Source organism: Ornithorhynchus anatinus, chromosome 12, assembly GCF_004115215.2.
Source record: "Ornithorhynchus anatinus isolate Pmale09 chromosome 12, mOrnAna1.pri.v4, whole genome shotgun sequence".
Taxonomy (NCBI): Eukaryota; Metazoa; Chordata; class Mammalia; order Monotremata; family Ornithorhynchidae; genus Ornithorhynchus; species Ornithorhynchus anatinus.
In genome coordinates, this window is record NC_041739.1 from 55,747,617 (window position 1) to 55,770,074 (window position 22,458).

Consider the following 22,458-nt stretch of genomic DNA (forward strand, 5'->3'; position numbering starts at 1 on the left):
TTAAATTACTCCATGAAACGCTTCTGGCCTGTTTGCCCTTGACCCCTCTTTTTGACGACCACCCGGTATTCTTTTTCTTGTCCAGCTTCTTTGGTTCGCTATGGCGTGATAAATCTGGGCCTTGGTTGAAAGATTACCGCCTGGGGGGAGGTGAAAAATCCCAGTCAGGAAACACACCCTCCCCCCTGCTTAATTTTTTTTTAAAAAGCACCATGAATTCTACACATTCTTTCTAGTTTTAGTAATCTTGACCCAGTTTTACCAGACACAACGAACCATGCTCTAGAAGGTTCTCAAAATGGGGTCTTTGAGCTAGTCTTTGAGTACAGGTCTGCAGTGAGGCTATTCCTGTGACAAGATGATTTGATCTTTTAGGTAGAAGTATTTGGATGTGAGGTACAGAGTGGCCCAGTGGAGAGAGCATGGGCCTGGGAGTCAGGACTGGCTTTTAATTCTGGCTCTGCCACTTGTCTGCTGGGTGACCTTGGGCAAGTCATTTCACTTCTCTGTGCCTCAGTTACTTCATCTGCAAAATGGAGATTGAGTGTGTGAGTCCCATGTGGGCAGGGACTGTGTCCAATCCCATTTACTTGTATCCACCCTAGTGCTTTGTATATAACTGGAACATGGTAAGTGCTTAACAAATGCTACAATTTTTACTATGGATGCCTAGAAAAGCTAGATGAGATGGACTGCGTGCATTACTTAATTGGTGATCTTACAATAAAAATAGTAATAATACTTGTGGTATTTGTTACAAGTGAGAAACCAAGGCACAGGAAAGTTAAGTGACCTGGCGAAAGGGCTGTCGACATAAAGCAACAGTAGTGGGATTTGTTGAGCACCCACTGGGCATGGTACACTGCACAAATACTTGGGAAAATACAACAGAAAGAAGAGACACAGCCCTCACCCACCATTGGCAGGCAGGAAAATGATCACAGGTTTCTTTTTTTTTTCCTTTAATGTGGTATTTGGTAAGTGCTTATTATGTGCCAGACACTGTATTAAGCGCTGGGGTAGATCCAAGATGATCAGGTTGGACACAGCCCATGTCCCACATGGAGCTCACAGTCTTAATCCCCATTTTAAAGATGAGGTAGCTGAGGCCAGAGAAGTTTAAATGACTTCCTCAAAACCACGCAGCAGACAAGTCATTTGACTAGGCCCTAAGGGGAATGAGCTTGGCCTAGTGCTTACGGTGCAGGCCTGGGAGTCAGAAGGACCTGGGTTCTAATTCCGGCACTGCCACTTGTGTGCTATGTGACCTTGGACAAGTTACTTCACTTTTTGGCGCCTCAGTTAGCTCCTCTATAAAATGGGGATTAAGACTGTGGGCCCTATGTGGGACAGGTACTGTGTCCAACTTGATTAGCTTGAATCTATCCCAGCGCTTAGAACAGTGCTTAGCATATAGTAAGTGCTTAACAAATATCATTAATAATAATAATAGGCAGTGAGTCTTAAAACCAAATTTTAAAGGCCCTCCCCCTTTTGGCTACTAGCATTTAGTAAGCTATGGAAAGGTATTTGGGGGGGCTGGAGCATATTTATGTGTGTTAATTTAATATTCATTTGTGACCTAACGGGTGTGTCTGTACCAGGGGACCATCTGAGGGATACCTTCTTCAGTCCTGGTTCATGGGGTTGGGGGAGTCACTAGCTGGAGGTACCTGGCATTTATTCATTCAGTCGTATTTATTGAGCACTTACCGTGTGCAGAGCACTGAACTGAGGTCTTTGGAGGGTGCCACAGACCAGTAAGCAGACACATTCCCCCCCCCCCCCGCCCCGCCCTCTTCCCGGGGGAAGTGTCTTCAGCCCTTGGGCGACTTGTCCCTGGGGATGCTCCTGGTCCTCCAAATCCAGTTGGGTACCTTTGGTTGTGCCCCTTGGCTTCTGGCCACCGTTTCTAGTAAGTGGTCTCCTGGTCATCTGCCAGTTGCGCCTTTCCCCTCACCCTCTGGGGCCAGATGGGGCAAGAAAGCCCCAACAGTCCGCAGCAGGTTACCGTTTTCCTTGTCAGTAGGCCATCGCTGTGGCATATCAAACAGATTTTTTTTAATGTTATATATTAAGCACTTACTGTGTGCCGGTTGCTGTATTATGCTCTGAGATGATCAGGTTAGGCACAATCTCTGTCCCAAATGGGGCTCACAGTCTTAATCCCCATTTTACAGAGAAGGTAACGGAGGCACGGAGAAGTGACGTTACTTGCCTAAGGTCACACACAGCAGACAGGTGACAGATCCCGGATTAGAACTCAGGTCCTGCTGACTCCCCGGTTTGTGCTCTATCCATTAGGCCACACTGCTTCTCACTCACCTTCCTCCTTCATTCATGACCGGCAGAGTCAAACCACCCCCTCCAGCAGCCCTGCTGTATCACACATTCCACTGCTTCCATTTCCTTGTTTCCCGTGGGACAGTTAATAATAATAATGTTGGTATTTGTTAAGCGCTTACTATGTGCCGAGCACTGTTCTAAGCGCTGGGGTAGACATAGGGAAATCAGGTTGTCCCACGTGGGGCTCACAGTCTTAATCCCCATTTTACAGATGAGGGAACTGAGGCACAGAGAAGTTAAGTGACTTGCCCACAGTCACACAGCCGACAAGTGGCAGAGCTGGGATTCGAACTCATGAGCCCTGACTCCAAAGCCCGTGCTCTTTCCACTGAGCCACGCTGCTTCTCTACAGTTCATTCCTGTCTGTCATTACTGTCATTTGTTTGTCTGCTATGTAACTTTGGGCAAGTCACTTCACTTTCCTATATCTCAGCTACCTCTTCTGTGAAATGGAGATTGACTGTGAGCCCCATATGGGACATGGACTGTATCCAAACCTATTAGCTTGCATCTACTCCAGCGCTTAGTACAGTAGCAGGTACATAGTTAACACTTAACAAATGCTGTTTTTTTAAAAAAATTCCAAAGCCTAAGACCCTTCCCCCCCCCCCATCATCCTGCCTCAAGCCTCCCGAAAGGAACAGTTGATCTCAATGTCTGGGTGGCTCGGAACCAAGAGAGATCATCTCTCGAGAATCGGAATCTCCAAGGATTCGAACCAGTTTAAGGTGGCCCAGTAAAACCAGTCAGGCAGCATAATTCCTTTATGACTGCCCGCATGCTAACTGAGGCCTTGTCCTTACATGCTACCACTCTGTCTTTGGACTGGAGTATTGAGTTTAAGCTCCTTCTCTGTGGTATTTTGCCAGCCGGGGTCATATCCACTCTGAGAAACAGGGTAATACCATTTAGTTCCTAAAAAGCCCTTTTGTTTAGCAAGCTTCTTGGGATTTCAAATTTAAGGAAACATTCTTAAAAAAGATCAAAGCTTTTTAGGGGGCCGGAGAGGGTAAGGGTGAAGGACAAGGCAATAGACGTCTAATGAGTAAATCACAATGTGAAGCTTCAGTCAGAACTGGCTCTCCTTGCGTACTCTTGCCCCTGGCAAGAATGGCTTTAGTCCCAATCCATCAATCAATGGTATTTATTGTGCACTTACTATGTGCAGAACTCTACACTAAGCGCTTGGTGGAATACAGTACAACAGAGTCGGCAGACATGTTCCCTGACCACAATGAGCTTACAGTCTAGTACAGTGCTCTGCACATAGTTAGAGCTCAAAAAATAGGACTGATTGATTTCCCCAGTGGCCCTCCTCTCTTCTGTTGCTCCCATTTTGAGTTCAGTTATGCTGGGCCTCTGCTTCCCTATTTGAATCTTGGGTTGGAGTGGGACACAGGGTTTGCTACCAAATAATGATAATAATGATGATAATAATAATGATAATTCATTAAGGGTTTATGGAGGGCAAAGGAGATCTTCCTCAGGGGAGACGTACCCACCTCCAGAGCCTCAGGGGAGAGAAATAACTCAGTTGTCCCATCACCTGACTCTCTCGAGAGATGAGGACCCAAGAGTCAAGCCTGGTCACCTTTATCCATGCTCATGGGAAACTCTTGTCCCCCTTTCTCTCAACATTTCCAGATAAAGATCAATGGAATGTTTTAATAACATGGTATTTGTTAAGTGCTTCTTATGTGCCAGGCACTGTACTAAGCACTGGGGTAGAAACAAACGAATCAGGTTGGACACAGTTCATGTCCCTCATGGAACTCACAGTCTGTCCCCTTTTTACAGATGAAGGAACTGAGGGTCAGAAAAGTGAAGTGACTTGCCCAAGGAAACATAGCAGTCAAGTGGCGGAGCTGGGATTAGAATACAGGTCCTTCTGATTTCCAGGCCCATGCTCTATCCACTAGACCACACTGCTTCTCTATCCTTTGCCAACTTTAGTTCATCTTCTCTTTATATGTACACTTGTTTGTGTATTTAGTTATCTATTCGGTTACCTCATCCTGACGTGATCTGGCTGCTACCTGTTATAATTATGGTATTTATTAAGGACGTGCTAAGTGTTGGCGTTGACCCGGGATAATCATATCAGTCACAGTTGGTCACAGTCCCTGTCCCACACGGCATCTTTAAATGTCAATCAATGGTATTGATTGAAAATACTCGGTAGACACGATCCCTCCCCTCCAGAAGCTTATAGTCAAGCAGGCTCACAATCTAATATCCTTCTTCTTCCTCCAGCTCCTATGGGTAAAGATTGCCTTTTCTGTCTTTCTTATTAGATTGGAAATTCCATGTCAGCAGGAAACAGGTGTTTAGCTTCTGTTGTGTTTTCCCAAACACCCAGGACAGTGCTTTTCAATCAGTACTTTGAAGCAGCATGGCACAGTGGATAGGGCATGGACCAAGGAGTCTGAAGAATCTGGGATCTAACTTTGCCTCCACGATTAGTCCGCTGTGTGACCGTAGGCAAGTCGCTTCACTTCTCTGGGCCTCAGTTCTCTCATCTGTAAAATGGGGATTAAGACTGTGAGCCCCATGTGGGACAGGGACTGTGACCAACCAGAATATCTTGTCTCTACCCCAGTGCTTAGAAAAGTGCTTGACCCATAGTAAGCACTTAACAAATGCCACTATTTATAATAATAATAATGATAATAATAATTATTATTAAGTAGCACTGATGTATGAGCTACATCAAAAATGGAACTTTGCCTTGTTTGGGAGTCGGGTTAGTTAGAAATTATCTACAGTCAAATTGCCTGAAGAGAGAATGATTAAATTGGGCAATATCTTTTAACCTTTGAAAAGACAACAGAGAAAGTAATGAGAAAAAGGTTCCCTTAATTCAAACATGAAAGCTCAAGTCTGTGTAGATTCTACAGAAAAACTGCAAGGACATTGCTGGGAGCACAGTAGCCTCTCGGTAAATACCATCGATTGAAACATTTCATAAAAAAACTGACACGATAAATGTTTGTGATGGAAAGGGGTTGCTTATCATTCTCAAAGTGATTCCTGGTTGGACTAGAAACCTATTGACGGCTTCCAGTTTCCTTTTTGGGGACTGAAAGACTTGAAAGTCGATCTGGTAGACGTCTGAAACCCTTATCGAGTTTCAAGAGAAAAAGCCATGTAGAAGGCAAGGAGTATAACAACAAGATTAGCTTGTGTAAAGTGTATTTGAGGAAGCTGAGTATTTTTCTTTAAAAATTGACAGACTTGAGAGCACCTATAAGATCTCATGTGGTTAAAAGAAATCAATTTTATTCCCTAAATCTAAAATGGTTCAGGATGAACTGGGTGTCAGAAATTTTGTATTTTTGGGGTCCTAAAAAGTTTCACTCTGCAGAGTCAGTGTTCTGACTTCATTTTAAACTAGAACAATTATACGGAGATTTATACTATATGTTTAAAATCTAGTTTTGATGACTAGTGGTAACACTCATTCCAATTAATATTATCCATTCCATTAAACATTTAAATCTGCCACCTTTTATGTTCACATATCCTTTGGCCAATATTCATTTATGGCACCGTGTACTCGTTATGGATTTCAAATTTGTGTATAGTAAAATATCAATTGGCCATGTTGTAAAACTAAAGAACTTGAAAGCTGCATAATTGCTCTGAGTCATAGGGTGCGAATTTTACTTTCTCTCGCCCTGTAATAATAACCTGTTTTTCTGCTACTAGAAATGCCATGTTCTGACCTTATGATACTCCATTACCACAATCCATCTCCAGACAGAAAAGTTCCAACAGTGTTGTTCTGGGGTTTGGATTTTGTTTTTAGCTTTTTGGCCTTGGATGTCTTGATCTATTTTATCACTTGGAAATGAAAAGGTTTCTAGAAGAGTGGAAGATGAATTATCTAGCCCCAGTACTTTTTCAGAATGGTTCTTGTGTAAATAACAATAATAATAATAATAATTGTGGTATTAAGTGCTTACTCTGTGCTAGGCATTGTATGAAATGCTGAGGTGGATACAAGCAAACCGGGTAGGGCACAATCCCTATCCCCCATGGAGCTCATATTCTTAATCCCCATTTTACAGATGAGGTAACTGAAGCACAGAGAAGTGAGTTATCTTGACCAAGGTCGCAAAGCAGACAGATGAGGGAGCTGGGATTAGAACTGCACACAGTAAGCGCTCAATAAATACGAATGAATGAATGAATGAACCCATGACCTTCTGACTCCCTAGCCGGTGCTGTTTCCACTCTGCCACACTGCGTATATTTCTTGGGCAAAGTAGGCATTGATCTGTTCCAGTGACAGAGTCTTACACAGTGGGCTTTCACTTAGGCAGGACTGCATGGCACCGGAAATTACTTGGAAGTTCCTCTTTGTCGTCAGTGGTTAGTTATTAAATGCACAAAAATGTTTCAAGCCCTGAACTAGTTGCTGAGAGCAGCAAATTGACAACTAGTAGATCTGAGGTCTGCTTCTCAAGGTGGCTAGAATCCAAATGGGGTAGTAATAATAATGATAATGATAATTGTGTTTATTTAGCACTTACTATTTGCCCAGCACTATACTAAGCATTGGGATAGATATGAAATCAGGTTGGACACAGTCCCTGTGCATATGGGGTTCACAGCAGAAATAGGAGGGAGAACTGATAGTGAATCCCCATTTTGCAGGTGAGGAAACTGAGGCATTAGAGAAGTTAAATGAGTTGCTGAAGCCCACAAAACAGGCAAGTGGCGGAGCCGAGGTTAGAACCCAGGTTCTCCGACTCCTGGGCCTGTGCCACGCTACTTCTGTTTTTGTGTGTGAGCACACACCAAAAAACTTGCAGATCTTCAATAATATTAAGCCCTAACCAAAATGTAAGGAGCTGCAAAATAATATTTTTCTGAAGAGCCCTAGAGGATCAAGAGATATGCTTCTCTTCAACCAATCCATCAATGGTAATTGAGTGCTTATGGTGTTCAGAGCATTGTACTGAGCACTTAGAGTACAATACAGCACAGCTGATAGACACATTCACTTCCCACAAGGAGCTTACAGTCACCAGAGGAGACAGACATTAAAATGATTTACAGATGGGGAAAATACTAGAAGCTCCTTGTGGGCAGGGACCATGTCAACCAACTCTTTGGCATTGCACTTTACCAAGCACTACAGTGCTCTGCACATAGTAGGTGCTCAGTAAATAATTGAATAAATAAGCACTCATAAATGAATACCATTGATTCATAAGAATATATACATATGTTCTATAGGACTGGGGTGAATATCAAAACAGGGAGTGCAGTTTTAGTCGATCAGTGTTACAGGTGCATACACTCTACCTACCTAGGAGGATACAATAGTTCATTGTAAGCCCATTTTAAGCAGCGAATGTGTCTGTTTATTGTTATATTGTACTCTCCCAAGCGCTTACTTTGCACCCAGTAAGCGCTCAGTAAATATGATTGAATGAAGTTCATGGAAAATAGTGTGAAAAATTGAATACTAATGGTTTTTAATCATTCAGTGAATAACCATGTATTTTAGTGGTCATTTTTGTCCCCCAGAAAATGCAATTTGTCTAGTGCAGGTTAATTAAAGGCCATCTGCTTTAGACTAGCTTCCATTACAGGCACTCAGGAGCTATTCGTCACACAAAGGAAGAGTCAGGAGGATGGGATAAGGGCCTCAAGCCAGCCCTCTGTCCGGAGTTCCCCGAAAAATGTTCCCAGCCTGTGCCACAGAAATGGTGGCAGCTCCAGAAGAGAGCTAGTTGCTAGGCTGCCTTAGTTTGAAGCACAAAGTCCACTTCCCTTAGGAAACCAGTTGAGCGAGAAAGAGGGCTATTAAGAACAGTCACAGCTGGTATTTTATCTCCCCGTAGGAAGTCGGGAAGGCAGACTCAACACTGTGTGGGGAAGAGAGGGAGGAGGGACTGGGGAGCAGCAAATTCAAGCATACTTTGGGCAACGTTGCAGCAAAACACTGTGGGAATGGGAATGCACAATGCCTCCCAGAAGTTCCAGAAACTGGAATTGTGGCCAGGTAAATGTTGAGGACCTGCCTGTGGTTTCAGGAGTCCGTCAGTCAATAGGATTTATTGAGCGCTTACCGTACTGTACTAAGCGCTTGGAAGAATACAGCATAACAATAAACAGACACATTACCTGTGTACAGCGAGCATAAGTGCTGTGGGGCTGGGAGGGGAGATGAATAAAAGGAGCAAGTCAGGGCCATGAAGAAGGGAGTGGGAGAAGAGGAAAGGAGGGCCTAGTCGGGGGAAGGCCTCTTGGAGATGTGCCTTCATTAAGGCTTTGGAGGGGGAGAGTAATCGTCTGTGGGATGTGAGGGGGGAGGGCGTTCAGGCCAGAGGCAGGACATAGGTTGGCGGCGAGATGGACGAGATCAAGATACATTGAGTATGTTGGCATTAAAGAAGCAGAGTGTGCAGGCTGGGTTGTTTGTAGGGGAGTAGCGACGTGAGGTAGGAGGGGGCAAAGTGTTTGAGTGCTATGAAGCCAATGGTGAGGGGTCTCTGGTTGAGTCCTTTTAGTCTTCTTGTCAAGTAATCTGTACACTCTAAATTTGTTGTGGTTAGGGAACCAACTCTGTGCTATTGCATTCTCCCAAGCGCTCAGTACAGTGCTGTACGCACAGTAAGTGCTCAATAAACACCACTGATTGACCGATGTTAGTAAACAAAATTAAGGCCTATGGATTTGGAGCTTTTGTTTGTCCAACTGCAACTTGCAAACCATATAGGCAGTAAAATTTCACCCAGCTGAATAAAATGTCATTTGATTATAAGCAAATACGTGGTTTTGTGAACAGTATTCCTGCATTAAGTATTTCTGTTTTCTAGGATCAATGTGATGCTTTTCCAGCCTTACCAAATTTTCATCCTGAATCAGGCATTCTGTGCTTTTTTGTGGGGATTTTCCAAGACAAATAAGTGATCTTCTTTACCCGGTTTTAGCAAACGTGCCTAGATTCCTAAGAGAACAGAGAGTGTGGAAAATAGTTTATCTCTCAATATTAGGAATTTCTCTGTGCATAATTAAAACCCTAACAGATTCACAGACAGCATCAAAATCTTATAGTTTCATGTAAAATGTGGTAGTGTTGATAGACTTTAAATTAAGGAGCTAACAGACTGAGGCAGACAAATATTAAAAGAAATTGCAGATAGTGGGGAAGGTGGAATTAAAGTTCAGTGGAACTTTAGTTACTGGATCTTTATGCACTCTAGGCTACTTGTGGTTCAGATCTCTAGACTCTAAGCTTGTTATGGGCAGGGAACAAGTCTACTAATTCTGTTGTATTTTACTCTCCCAAGCGCTTAGTACATTGCCCTGCACATAGTAAGTGCTCAATAAATACCACAGATTGATCTCTGAGGAATTCATCTTAGAGGAGCAGCGTGACTTGGCGGAAAAATCATGCGCTTGGGAGTCAGAAGAACCTGAGTTCTAATCCTGGCTCTGCCACTTGTCTGCTGTAAACTTGTGAGCAGGGAATGTCACTGTTTATTGTTGTATCGTACTTTCCCAGGTGCTTAGTACAGTGCTTTGCACACAGTGAGCACTCAGTAAATATGAATAAATGCTGTGTGACCTTGGGCAAGTCTCTTCACTTCCCCGTGCCTCATTTCAATACCAACTCCATCAGGTTGAAACTAGCCTGCAGGGATGAGTTGCCAGGGCTCGAGAGGTGCCCCTCTTATTTCAAAGTTTCAGCAGCCTGAAACTCAGAGGCTCCTGAAGAAGAACTAGTCACTTCACTTCTCTGGGCCCCAGTTGCCTCATCTTGAAAATGGGGATTAAGGCTGTGAACCCCATGTGGGACAGGGACTAAGCGATTAGTACAGTGCTCTGCACATAGTAAGTGCTCAATAAATACTGTTGAATGAATGTGTCCAACCTGATTAGCTTGTATCTACCCCAGTGCTTAGAACAGTGTCTTGCACGTGTGTGTGTGTATATATATTTAATATATATATGTACGTATATATATATACACACGCACACGCACATATATGTATATAATGGTGGCAGGTTACCTTCTCATTCTGAAGATGCTGAGAGCCCGAAGGTTTGGCTACTCTGGAGGGGCAGGGCCACTTCAAAATACTGGGGAAGCATGATGGCCTGGTGGAAAGAACATGGGCCTGGGAGTCAGAGGACCTGGGTTCTAATCCCAGTTCCACCACTTGCCTACTGTGACCTAGGCAAGTCACTTCACTTCTCTTTACCTCAATCACCTCATCTGTAAAATGGGGTTTCAATACCTGTTCTCTCTCCTGACTTAGACTATGAGCCCTATGTGAGACACGGACAGTATCTGATTGGATGATCTTGAATCTATCGCAGAGAAATAGTACAGTGCTTGACACACAGTAAGCACTGAACAAATACCATTATAGTAATAATTATTGTTGCTGTTATTGCTCTGAAATTTGGCTGGAATTTCCTTAGAAAGCAATAATACCCATATCCTGAATCTCTGGTGCTTTCTTTTTGCATTTAACCAAAGCTCTTGACAGAAATTCCAACTGAGACATCAAAAAAGGCCATCTCTCCATGCTGAAGGTGATTCACCCGATACTCCACAAGATCTTACTGCGGGTAGTCTCAGGGGGAAAGAATTTCCTTTTTCACCCATCTTAAGAAATCCTCTCTCAGGATCCACAGCGGAAATAAAACCTCAAGCTGCAGTTTCCTGTTTTGCTAAAAAATCAGATTTTCCTAAACATGTGATCAGTTCCTTCTCATGCTTCACATTCCCTGATGGAGCAGAGTAAGGGTTTGCTCAGAGACCCCTCCCCTCTCCCCACCCCTCATCTCACAAACGTGCATAATGGATTATGTAATATAAATCCTTCCACAGTTCTGTCACCCCAAGCAGTTCAAAGGCAGAGAGGAACTTGCCAAGTGGAAAGCTAGTTTGAGAGTGTTTGGAAGCTCATTGTGGGCAGGGAATGTGTCTGTTTATTGTTATATTGAACTCTCCCAAGGGCTTAGTACACTACCTTGCACACAGGAAGCGCTAAATAAGTATGATTGGATGGGAGGGCTCAGGAACCATGTCCTTTCCTCTCCCCCTCCCCACACAACTGCATTGTAAATTTCTTGAGAGTAGGGATCATGCACACTAATGTACCTTTTTTTTTTTTTTTGGTATTTGTTAAGCACTTACTATATGCCAGGCACTGTACTAAGTTCTGGCGTGGATACAAGCATATCAGGTTGGACAGTCCCTGACCCACATGGGACTCACTGTCTCAATCTCCATTTTACAGATGAGGTATCCGAGGCATAGGGAAGTGCAGTGACTTGCCCAAGTTCATACAGACAGACCAGTGGCAGAGCGGGGTTTAGAACCCAGGTCCTTCTAACTCACAGGCCTGTGCTCTCTGCATTAGGCCATGCTGCTTCTCCCAAGTGCTTAGTACAGTGCTCTGCACACAGTGGGTTAATAAACTTCTTGAGAGCAGGGTGTGTGTCTACTAACTCTGTCTTCTTCCAAGCTCTTTGTCCTGTTCTGTGCTCCCAATAAGCACTCACTAAGCATCTTTGATTGATTGATTTTGCTTGTTTGGTTGCCAAGCCCCCCACAGAGTGCTTTGCACACAGTTGTTTAATTAGGGCTCCTGATGGTGCCCATGGGGTGGTTCTGGTCTGCTGTCTTTTTTCTGATTTTTGCTTTCGAATCTTTCCGCTGCTCGGATTTTGGAATCAGTGGCCGGAATAAGAAATGTGATCTGCAGTCACCGATGGAGATAATTATCTGGTTGCTTATTTAACTCTCATCCTTTTGAAACTAGAAAGCCTTTTCTGCTCCAAAACTAAATATTGCGTTATATTGAATGGTTACTGTGTAAATACTTTCTATCTTTACAGATGTTTTATAACTCTTACTAACATATTATGCCCCCATTATTGCCTTATCTTCCTCGTTATCATATTTGTTCATCTCCCCCACCCTCTGGCTTTCTCATTAATCAATCGGTAGTATTTATTGAGTGCTTAGTATGTGCACAGAACTGTATTAAGTGCTTGGGAGAGTGCAATGGAACAGAATTGGCAGATACACTCCCTGCCCACTTTGTAACACTCTTACTGTTTCTTCTACAATGCAGTACCAATGTTTTCTAGTGTTTTATCATTACTACTATTAATAGTAGTAATAATAATGATAATTGTGCCTTTTAAGTGCCTACAATGTGCCAAGTACTGTACTTACTAAGGGCTGGGGTAGATACAAGATAATCATGTCCCATATGGGGCTCACAGTGTAAGTAGGAGAGGGCACAGCGATTGAATCCCCATTTTGCAGATGAGGAAACTGCGGCCCAGAAAAGTTAAGTTTACTTCCCCAAGGTCACACAGCAGACAGGTGGCAGAGGCAGTATTAGAACCCAGATCCCCTAGCTTCCAGGCCAGTACTCTTTCCATTTGGCCACACTGTTCTTTGTTTTGGTGTGTGTACTGTATACTGGTCCTGGGAAGCAGCGTGGCTCAGTGGAAAGAGCCAGGGCTTCGGAGTCAGAGGTCATGGGTTCGACTCCCGGCTCTGCCACTTGTCAGCTGTGTGACTGTTGGCAAGTAACTTAACTTCTCTGTGCCTCAGTGACCTCATCTGTAAAATGGGGATTAACTGTGAGCCCCACGTGGGACAACCTGATTACCCTGTATCTACCCCAGCGCTTAGAACAGTGCTCTGCACATAGTAAGCACTTAACAAATACCAACATTATTATTACATTATTGTTATGTGAGTGGCTGGGTACATTTGTGTCCAATTCATGATCCCTCCAGGAAAGCGGAAGACGGACCCCCTGAAGACCCCAAACGCCAAAAAGTTTGGGGAAGTCCTTGGGGGACAGGACCCCAGTCATCAGGGTGGTGATGGCGGTGACGGCTCAGTGATCTCTTCTGGGTTAGAGACCTTTCCCCAGGCTGGAGGGAACACCCAGAACTACTCCATGTACTCTCCCAAGCCCCAAGCACTTAATACGGTGCTCAGCACACAGTTAAGTGCTCAATAAATACTATTCATCTTCAAGAGAGGAGATACAGGGTGTGAAAGACTGGTCCACAGTGGTCTTAAGGAGTCGACAGGGGGCCGGCCAGTGAGGCATGAATTCCTGAAGTCAGTGAGACCCTCTCTCCAGAAGGAAGACCCAAGACCACCGATGGGGAGAGTAACAAGGTGTGAATGTGAATGGCACACGTGTGACCAAGCCGGTTTGGATCTGAGGCCTATGGGCATTTGTTATACTATTCACCCACGCGGCACTTAGGTACATACCTATGAATTCTCTTCAAATGCCTTTGAGTCATTTCCGACTCTTAGCAACTCCATGGACCCACCCTTTCAGAACATCCCATATTCTGTCATAAAGTCGTTATGGAAGGCATATCCACAGAGTTTTCTTGGTAAAGATACGGAAGAGGTTTAACCATCGCCGCCTTCTGCACAGTAAGAGCTTGAGTCTCTGCCGTTGTCTTTGATCAATGTAGTGATCACTTGATCATCGCCTTTCAGTCTTTCCCTTGCCTTGCTTTGACACTGCAGCTTAAGCCTTTCCTTTAGAGATAGCCATATATGGCATAGCTCTAAGCTTCATCAATATACACAGACTCTTCTGCCATGACAAGAAGTCAATTCATAGGAGAGATCTATTAATTTTGTATTATAAATTCAGTATAATTTCATATGTATCTGCCTCTAGGCTGTAAGCTCATTCTGGTCGGGAAACAGTCTGCCAAGTCCGTATTGTACGTTCCCAAGTGCTTAAGTTCATTGTGGGCAGGGAATATGTCTGTTAATTTTATATCCAACTCTCCCATGCTCTTAGTACAGTGCTTTGCGTACAGTAGGTGCTCAGTAAATACCACCGACTGATTGTTCTGCCCACAGAAAGCACTCAGTAAATACCATTGATTGATTGATAAAGCTGATAGGCTAAGAAAGCCTTGCCCTTTTACTCATATGGCTTTCCTTGGTGCTCTTGCTTTGGTGCTGCTTCTGGCTGCCTAGTAGACTGCTTGACACATAGTAATCAATAGTAATAGTAATCAATAATATGCACTGAAACATAACACTATATCATTATTATCATCATCATCTCAAACCCTTACCTTGGCAGTTAAGAGCAAGATTTTTTTGGTCAATCTGCTGAAAATGGAGGTTCCTTCTGGGAACAAACTTTGCCACTTCCCCAAGAGAAGATTAGCTGTGATCACTTAAAAATGCCTGGTACATGCAGGGAAAGTAAAGCCTGATTTTTGGTTGGAAGAGGTCTGCTTCATTGTGAATGAAAAACAAGCCGTCCATAGAAATTCAACTGTCCAGCGTGGCCTACCAGGTTTCCTGGTTTCTTTTGTTAGCATCCTGTTTTTGTTCCTGAAACTGGCTAATTGCCGGCACAGTTTGTTGTTAGTTGAAAGGCGTTCACCACACGGCCCAGGTTTCAAAAGGGTTTGTCCGAGCACACTGCAAAAGAGGAAATTAACTGCTTGTAAGTAAGTGTGTGTTCCTGCCTTTCAAAATATTATGGTGTCAGGGAGAATAAGGGGAGTCCTTTCATAACCCGGAGCTTGTCGTCTTGAAGAACTTCATGTTACAGGACAATTGTATTATGGTAACCATCAATTCAGTAGGAAAGAATGGTTTAGGCAGTAGTTGGCTCAAAGATATCATCACTTTACATTCTTAAATCATTATATTGGCCTCGAGCAGAATACTGACTAATAATAATAATAATAATAATAACTGTGGTATTTATTAAGTGCTTACTCTGGGCCAGGCACTGTGCTAAGCACTGAGGAGGGCAGAAGCAAATTGAGTTGGACACAGTCCCTGTCCTACATGGGGCTCAAGGTCTTTATCCCCGCTTGACAGATGAGGTAACTGAGGCCCAGTGAAGTGACTTGCCCTAGGTTTCATAGGCACCTGGCAGAGCTGGGATTAGAACCCAGGTCCTCTGACTCCCATGCCCTCTCTTTCTGCTAGCCCATGTCACTTCTCAAATAAACATGGAGATTGCCTGGTTGAACTGAACCAACTCCTGCCTCTTGGGGAAGGAGGCTGGAGCCAGGACCTGGGCATCTTAATGTTGGTATTTGTTAAGCGCTTACTATGTGCAGAGCACTGTTCTAAGCGCTGGGGTAAACACAGGGGAATCAGGTTGCCCCACGTGGGGCTCACAGTCTTAATCCCCATTTTACAGATGAGGGAACTGAGGCACAGAGAAGTTAAGTGACTTGCCCACAGTCACACAGCTGACAAGTGGCAGAGCTGGGATTCGAACTCATGAGCCCTGACTCCAAAGCCCGTGCTCTTTCCACTGCGCCACGCTGCTTCTCTAGACAGTTAGTCATATTTACTGAGTGCCAACTGTGGGCAGAGCACTGTACTAAGTGCTCCCACTGGCGGAGACACATGGCTTAGAGCCAGGGTTATGCGGATCGTTGGTTAACAAATTTCAAAAATTGGAGGGGCGACTGGAGGTGGGGACAGACAGGTCCATGTCTGTCATTCATTCATTCAGTCGTAATTATTGAGCGCTTACCGTGTGCAGAGCACTGTACCAAGTGCTTAGAAAGTACAGTTCAGCAATAAAGAGAGACAATCCCTGCCCACACCGGGTTTATAGTCCAGAAGCGGGGGAAACAGACATCAAAACAAGTAAACAGGCATCAGTATAAATAAGTAGAATTATAGATGCAAACACATCAAAATAAGTAAACAGGCAATAATATAAGTAAATAGAATGATAAATATGTATATATACAAGTGCTTTGGGAGGGAGGGGAGGTAGAGGAAAGGGAGCAAGTCTGGGTGACGGGAAGTGGATGGGGAGCTGAGGAAAAGGTGGGCTTAGTCAGGGAAAGGACTCTTGGAGGTGGTGAGCCTTCAGTAGGGCATGAAGGGGGAAAGTATGGTTGTTTGCTGGATTAGAGGAGGGAGGGCGTTCCAGGCCAGAGGTAACACGTGAGCCAAGGGTTGATGGCGGGCAGGCGAGAACGAGCCAGTGAAAAGGTTAGCGGCACCAGAGGAGTGGAGTGTGCGGGCTGGGATGTAAAAGGAGAGAAGAGAGGTGGTAGGGGGCAAGGTGATAGAGAGCTTTGAAGCCAAAAGTGAGAAGTTTTTGCTTGATGCAGAGGTTGATAGGCAACCCCTGGAGATTTTTGAGGAGGGGGGTGACCTGCTCAGAACATTTCTCTAGAAAGATAATCCGGGCAGCAGAGTGAAGTATGCACTGAAGTGGGGAGAGGCAGGAGGTTGGGAGGTCAAAAGGGATGCTAATGTAATCCAGTCAGGAAAGGATGAGTAATTGTATTAATGTGGTAATGTACTGAGGCCAAGGATGACCCTCGGAATAGCATGAGGGAGGGAGTTCCGTGAGCAGTGGCTTCAGTGATATTTTAACTTGACGAAGGTATTTGTTAAACACTTATTATGGATCAAACACTGTTCTAAGCGCTGGGTTAGATACAAGCTAATCAGGATGGACATAGTACCTTTCCCACATTGGACTCACAGTCTTAATCCCCATTTTACAGATGAGGTCACTGAGGCACAGAGTAATTAAGTGAATTTGCACAAAGTCACACAGCAGACAACTGGTGGAGCTGGGATTAGAATCCAGGTTCTCCTGACTCCCAGGACTAGGCTCTTTCGACTTCTTCTGAGGGCTTGGTGGGCTGGTCAGGTTTGAATTTGGAATGAAAGCTAACTAATCGCCTGTTAATCTGTGGGAAAATATACCTCACCTAAAGACTTTTTATGATACAGCTGCATTGTGGAGGAACATATGTGCACTCTCCCTAGCACTTAGTATAGTACTCTGTGCCCAGGAGACCCTCAATAAATACCCTTGATTGGACAAGATATCTTGGAGTGCCTCAATCCTGACAGAAACATTATTTTGCTTTATGCCCCGGAGCAAGAATCTAGCCAAGAACAATGCATTAATAAACTCAGTTTCAACTATGGAACTTGGATTATTTTTTTCAAAGCCTCAGCAGGTAGCCTCAACAACAAAGAGGCCAGACAGAGCCTTGTAGCATTCTTAACTGCTCAAATCTTTTTCAGTAGATGCTGAAATTCAAAACATTAACAAAGCGAGTCCTCATAAATTCCTTTCACCTAGTTTATTGTTCTCTTGTATAGCAAGGCAGGCACTGGTAAATAGTATCATCTAAAGATTGCACCAACCAGTGTAATGCGATCTGGGTTACCTAATTAAAAAGCTTTGTTTCTTGTTTTTGGAGTTTATTGGATTAATGTGTGACTAAATTCTGATGCTTAGTACGAAGCGGGAGGCGGCCGAACCCAAACTAAGGCCCCCTCCGACATTCGGTTCGTGTTTGCTTTTTCCAGACTCAGGTTGTGTTGTTCTTTACGAGCCTGGTGATTAAAGGAGAGAGATTTTGAGAGGTCATTTTTCCCTTCCTCAGAGAGATTCGAAATTCCTCCTCCCGCGCCCCATCAGAGTCTAGACCACGGCACCTAAGAAACCAGTTTAAAGGTGACGTAGGAACCGAAGTTGGGAAGAGGGCCCGTCGGAGCCAACTGGAAGTGTGAGGGTGGACTGGCCTCCCCGGTTTTCAACCTGTGGACTTGTCGTTGCAGGACCGGGGGCGACTTCCACAAAGCAGCCAAGATGAACGTGGTGAAGAGGATTATGGGCCGGCCCCGGCAGGAAGAGTGCAGCCCCCAGGACAATGCGCTGGGGCTCATGCATCTGCGCCGCCTCTTCACGGAGCTGTGTCACCCTCCCCGCCACATGACCCAGAAGGAACAGGAAGAGAAGCTCTATATGATGCTGCCAGTGTTTAATAGGGTAAGTCGTAAGTACTGAGTAATAATAATAATGATAATCACTGGAGTGCTTGTTAAGCACTTAGTATGTGCCAACCACTGTTCTAAGCATTGGGGTGGTGTTAATAATAATAATAATAATAATGATGATGGTATCTGTTAAGCGCTTATTATGTGCAAAGCACTGTTCTAAGCCCTGGGGAGGATACAAGGTGATCAGGTTGTCCCACGTGAGGCTCACCGTCTTAATTCCCATTTTACAGATGAGGTAACTGAGGCACAGAGAAGTTTAGTGACTTGCCCAAAGTCACACAGCTGACAAGTGGCAGAGCTGGGATTAAGTGGCAGAGCCGAGATTTATAATAATAATAATAGTAATAATTACGGTTTTTGTTAAGTGCTTACTAGGTGCCAGGCACTGTACTAAGCACTGGGGGAGGAATACAAGCAAATTAGGTTGGACACAGTCTCTGTCCCACATGGGGCTCACAGTCTCAATCCCCATTTTACAGATGAGATAACTGAGTCCTAGTGAAGTGACTTGACCCAGGTCACACAGCAGACAAGTTGTGGAACTGGGATTAGAACCCAGGTCCTTCTGACTCCCAGGCCTGTGCTCTATCCCCTAAGGCACTGCCTGATTTATAATCATCTGTGATATTTGTTGAGCTCTTGCACTGTGCTAGGCCTGAGGTCATCAGGTAGGACCTAGTTTTTACCCCACAAGAGGCCCTCGGTCTAATGGGGAAGGAGCAGGGCGTCTTTAATCCCCATTTTGCAGACATGGAAACTGAGGCCTCATAGAAGCTAAGGGACTAGCTCAGGGTCACACAGCAGGATTAGAACCCAGGCCTCCTGACTCCCAGTCTTGTGCTCCTTCTACCTATCTACTCTGCTCTGCTCTGTGATTTCCCTCCAGGGGGTTGATTTGGCAGGATGAAAGGGATTGAGAAAAGCAGAGTGGCCTAGTGGATAAAGCACTGACCTGGGAATCAAAAGGACCTGGGTTTTAATCCTGGCTCTGACACTTGTCTGCTGTGTGACCTTGGGGAAGTGCCCAACCTGATTAGCTTGTATCTATCCCAGCACTTAGTACTGGGCTGGCACCTAGTAAGTGCTTATCAAATACTATAAAAATAATAGTTAAAAAATAAAAGAAGCAGTGGTTGGGCCAGTAAAGGAAGAGACCAGATGGAAAACTCGAATCAGCCCAACAGTGATCTCTTTGCGCTCTGTCAAAGCTTGGTGAGGGAAGAGTTGGAAATTGCAAATTTAAATGAAGTGTGAGGACTACCTTTTCATTTGCATCTTCAGGGAAATTCTATCCCTCATCAATTAAAATTGACCACTGTCCTCTAAAATTAAGCGACACTCATGTACGTTTCCTTGGAGTTGGGACCGTTTCAGAAATAAGACTCAATCTAGGAGACACAGTGAGATCTAGGCACTGTATATCAGGACAGAAAAATGAAATGGTATATTTTTATTTTTCTTTGTCTTTAAGATATGGCATCTCCCAACAGTGTAACAAAAATGATACTAAAGTATTCATTATGTGCTAACTGTGCTGCATGCTGGGGCAGTTACAAAGTTATCAGACCAGGCACGATCCCTGACCCACAGAGCACACAGTCTGTAAGAGGAAACAGCTGTCTTATCCTTATTTTACAGAAGAGGGAACTGAGGCACCGAGAAGTCAGTGGCTTTCCCAAGGTCAGTCAGCAGGCAGATGGTGGAGCTGGGATTGGAGCTCGGGTCTCCTGACTCCCAGCCCCATCCTCTTTCAATCGATCAATCTGTCAGTCATGTTTATTGAGCGATTATCGTGTGCAAAGCACTGTACTAAGTGCTTGGGAGAATACAGTATAATAGCATTGATAGACACGTTCTCTGCCCACAGTGAGCTTACGGTCTAGAGGGAGCTCATAGTCTGTGTTATCTTTCCACTAGGCCATGCTGTCTCCTTCCATCCTTAGGGTTTTTTCCCTTAATTATATTACGGAATCTTCCAAAGCCAACAGAAACTTTTCTATAACTCTGGGGAGGAACTTCCGTGGGTTGGTCGTTTGGATCAGTAGATATGGATCAACTGCCAAAAACTTGCCAGCATCAAGGTGGAAGGGCTATTGGCGTAAACATTACCTCTGAATAGCCGAAGGGCACTTCCCTACTGTGGTGGCTAAAGTTGATTTGGGGCAGTTGCAGTTTTGCCCTCCGTGACATGAAGATCTCTGGTACTTCTGAGGAGGGAGGTTCTGTGGGGCTGTTTTTTTAGCTTCAGTTGGAAATTTTGAGTTGAACATTGGATTTTGTTTTTCAGCGGTGAGAGGGAAATGGATAAAATTTAACCAGTGGGTATAAAAAGGATTAATCTTGAAAGCCTAAGGCATGAAAAGCTGAAGAGAATGAAAGCGACTCAATGTTTAACCAATCCAGAGAATAAGCGACTTGTAACAAGACAGAAGAATTTCATATGGAGGACGTCAGTGTGGGCAAATTAGGAACCTCAGTCTTGATCAGAATTTCTTAACCTCCCACTCAGACCCTTTCCATCCCCTGTTTTCCCATCACTGTAGACAGCACCACCATCCTTCCTGTCTCACGAGCCCCAAACCTTGGCATTATCCTTGACTCCTCTCTCTCATTCAGAGAAGCAGCATGGCTCAGTGGAAGGACCCCGGGCTTGGGAGTCAGAGGTCATGGGTTCGAATCCTGGCTCCGCCACTTGTCAGCTGTGTGACTGTGGGCAAGTCACTTCACTTCTCTGGGCCTCAGTTCCCTCATCTGTCAAATGGGGATTAAGATTGTGAGCCTCATGTGGAACAACCTGGTTACCATGTATCTACCCCAGCGCTTAGAACAGTGCTCTGCACATAGTAAGCGCTTAACAAATACCAACGTTATTATTATTATTATTCAAGCCACATATTCAGTCCATCACTAAATCGTGTCGGTTCAACCTATCGCTAAATACTGTAGGTTCAAGCTTCACATCATTGCTAAAATCCACCCTTTCCCTCTCCGTCCAAACTGCTACTACATTAGTTGAAACACTTATCCTGTCCTATCTTGATTACTCCATCAGCCTCTTTGCTGACCTCCCTGCCTCCTGTCTCTCCCCACTCCAGTCACACTTCACTCTGCTGCATGGATCATTTTTCTACAAAATGATGTTCCATGTTCCCCATTCCTCACGAAGCCCAAACACTGTCCTAAGTGCCGGGATAGATACAAGCTAATCAGGTTGGATAACATGGAGAGACTTGGGTCCAGATATTGACTCTTGGTTGCCATCTACCTCTGCATCAAACAGAAACTCCTTACCTTTATTTTAAGAAATAAATCACCTTGCCCCCTCCTACCTCATCTCACTACTCTCCTACTACAGCCCATCCCGCACACTTCCCTCCTCTGATACTAACCTACGCCCTATACCTCGATCTTGTCTTTCTTGCTACCGACCTCTGGCCTGGGACACCCTCCCTCTTCATATCCGACAGGGATTACTCTCCCCTTCTTTAAAGCTTTATTGATGGCACATCTCCTCCAAGAGGCCTTCCCTGACTAGCCCTCTTTTCCTTTTTTTCCACTCCATTCTGTGTTACCTTGACTTGTTCCCTTTATTCCTCCTCCACTCCCCCAGCCCCACAGTCCTTATGTACATATCTGTAATTTTGTTCATATTAAAGTCGGTCTCCAGCTCTAGAATGTAAGCTCTTTGTCGGCAGGGAATGTTTCTGTTATATTGTACTCTCCCAAGTGCTTAGTCCAGTGCTCTGCACACAGTAGGTGCTCGGTAAATACGATTGATTGATTGATTGACCAAGAAACCCATTGGAAAGCCTACAGAGAAGCCTGGCAAAGGGAACAAAAGGAGAAGCTGCATGGTCTAGTGGATAGAACGTGGACCCAGAAGTCCGAAGGACCTGGGTTCTAATCCCAGCTCCACCACTTGTCTGCTGTAAGACCCTGGGCAAGTCACTTTATTTCTAGACTTCAGTTACCTCATATGTAAAATGGGGATGAAGACTGTGAGCCCGATGTTGGCCATGATATATACTGAGTGGTTACTCTGTACGAAGAGCACTGAACTAAGCACTTAGGAAAGCACACTATAAAAGAGTTGCCCTCAGGGAGCTTAGATTCCACTGGGACAGTGAGGACCATGAGGAGATTTAGCAGAGTAGCACTTAGAAGGGAAAAGTGTTTAAAGCCATACCTTCTACAAAAGATCTGATCTTCAAAGAGAGCGAGATGAAAACGTAACCCCGAAGGTGTACCCACGTATAGGTGAGGAGAGAGGCAGAGAG

The 22,458-nt window shown here is 44.5% G+C and overlaps 1 protein-coding gene across 9 annotated transcripts in view; it reads left to right on the forward strand.

Moving 5' to 3' along the window:
* The window catches only part of WDFY3 (WD repeat and FYVE domain containing 3), a 300,170-nt gene that overhangs the window by 84,302 nt on the left and 193,410 nt on the right, over nt 1-22,458 (forward strand). For all 9 annotated transcript variants that reach the window (XM_029076970.2, XM_029076971.2, XM_029076964.2 and 6 more), the window contains one exon: nt 17,960-18,170. In XM_029076970.2, coding sequence (XP_028932803.1) covers nt 17,991-18,170 — 180 coding nt within the window. In that variant the 5' untranslated portion in view covers nt 17,960-17,990. The remainder of the gene's footprint in view (nt 1-17,959; nt 18,171-22,458) is intronic.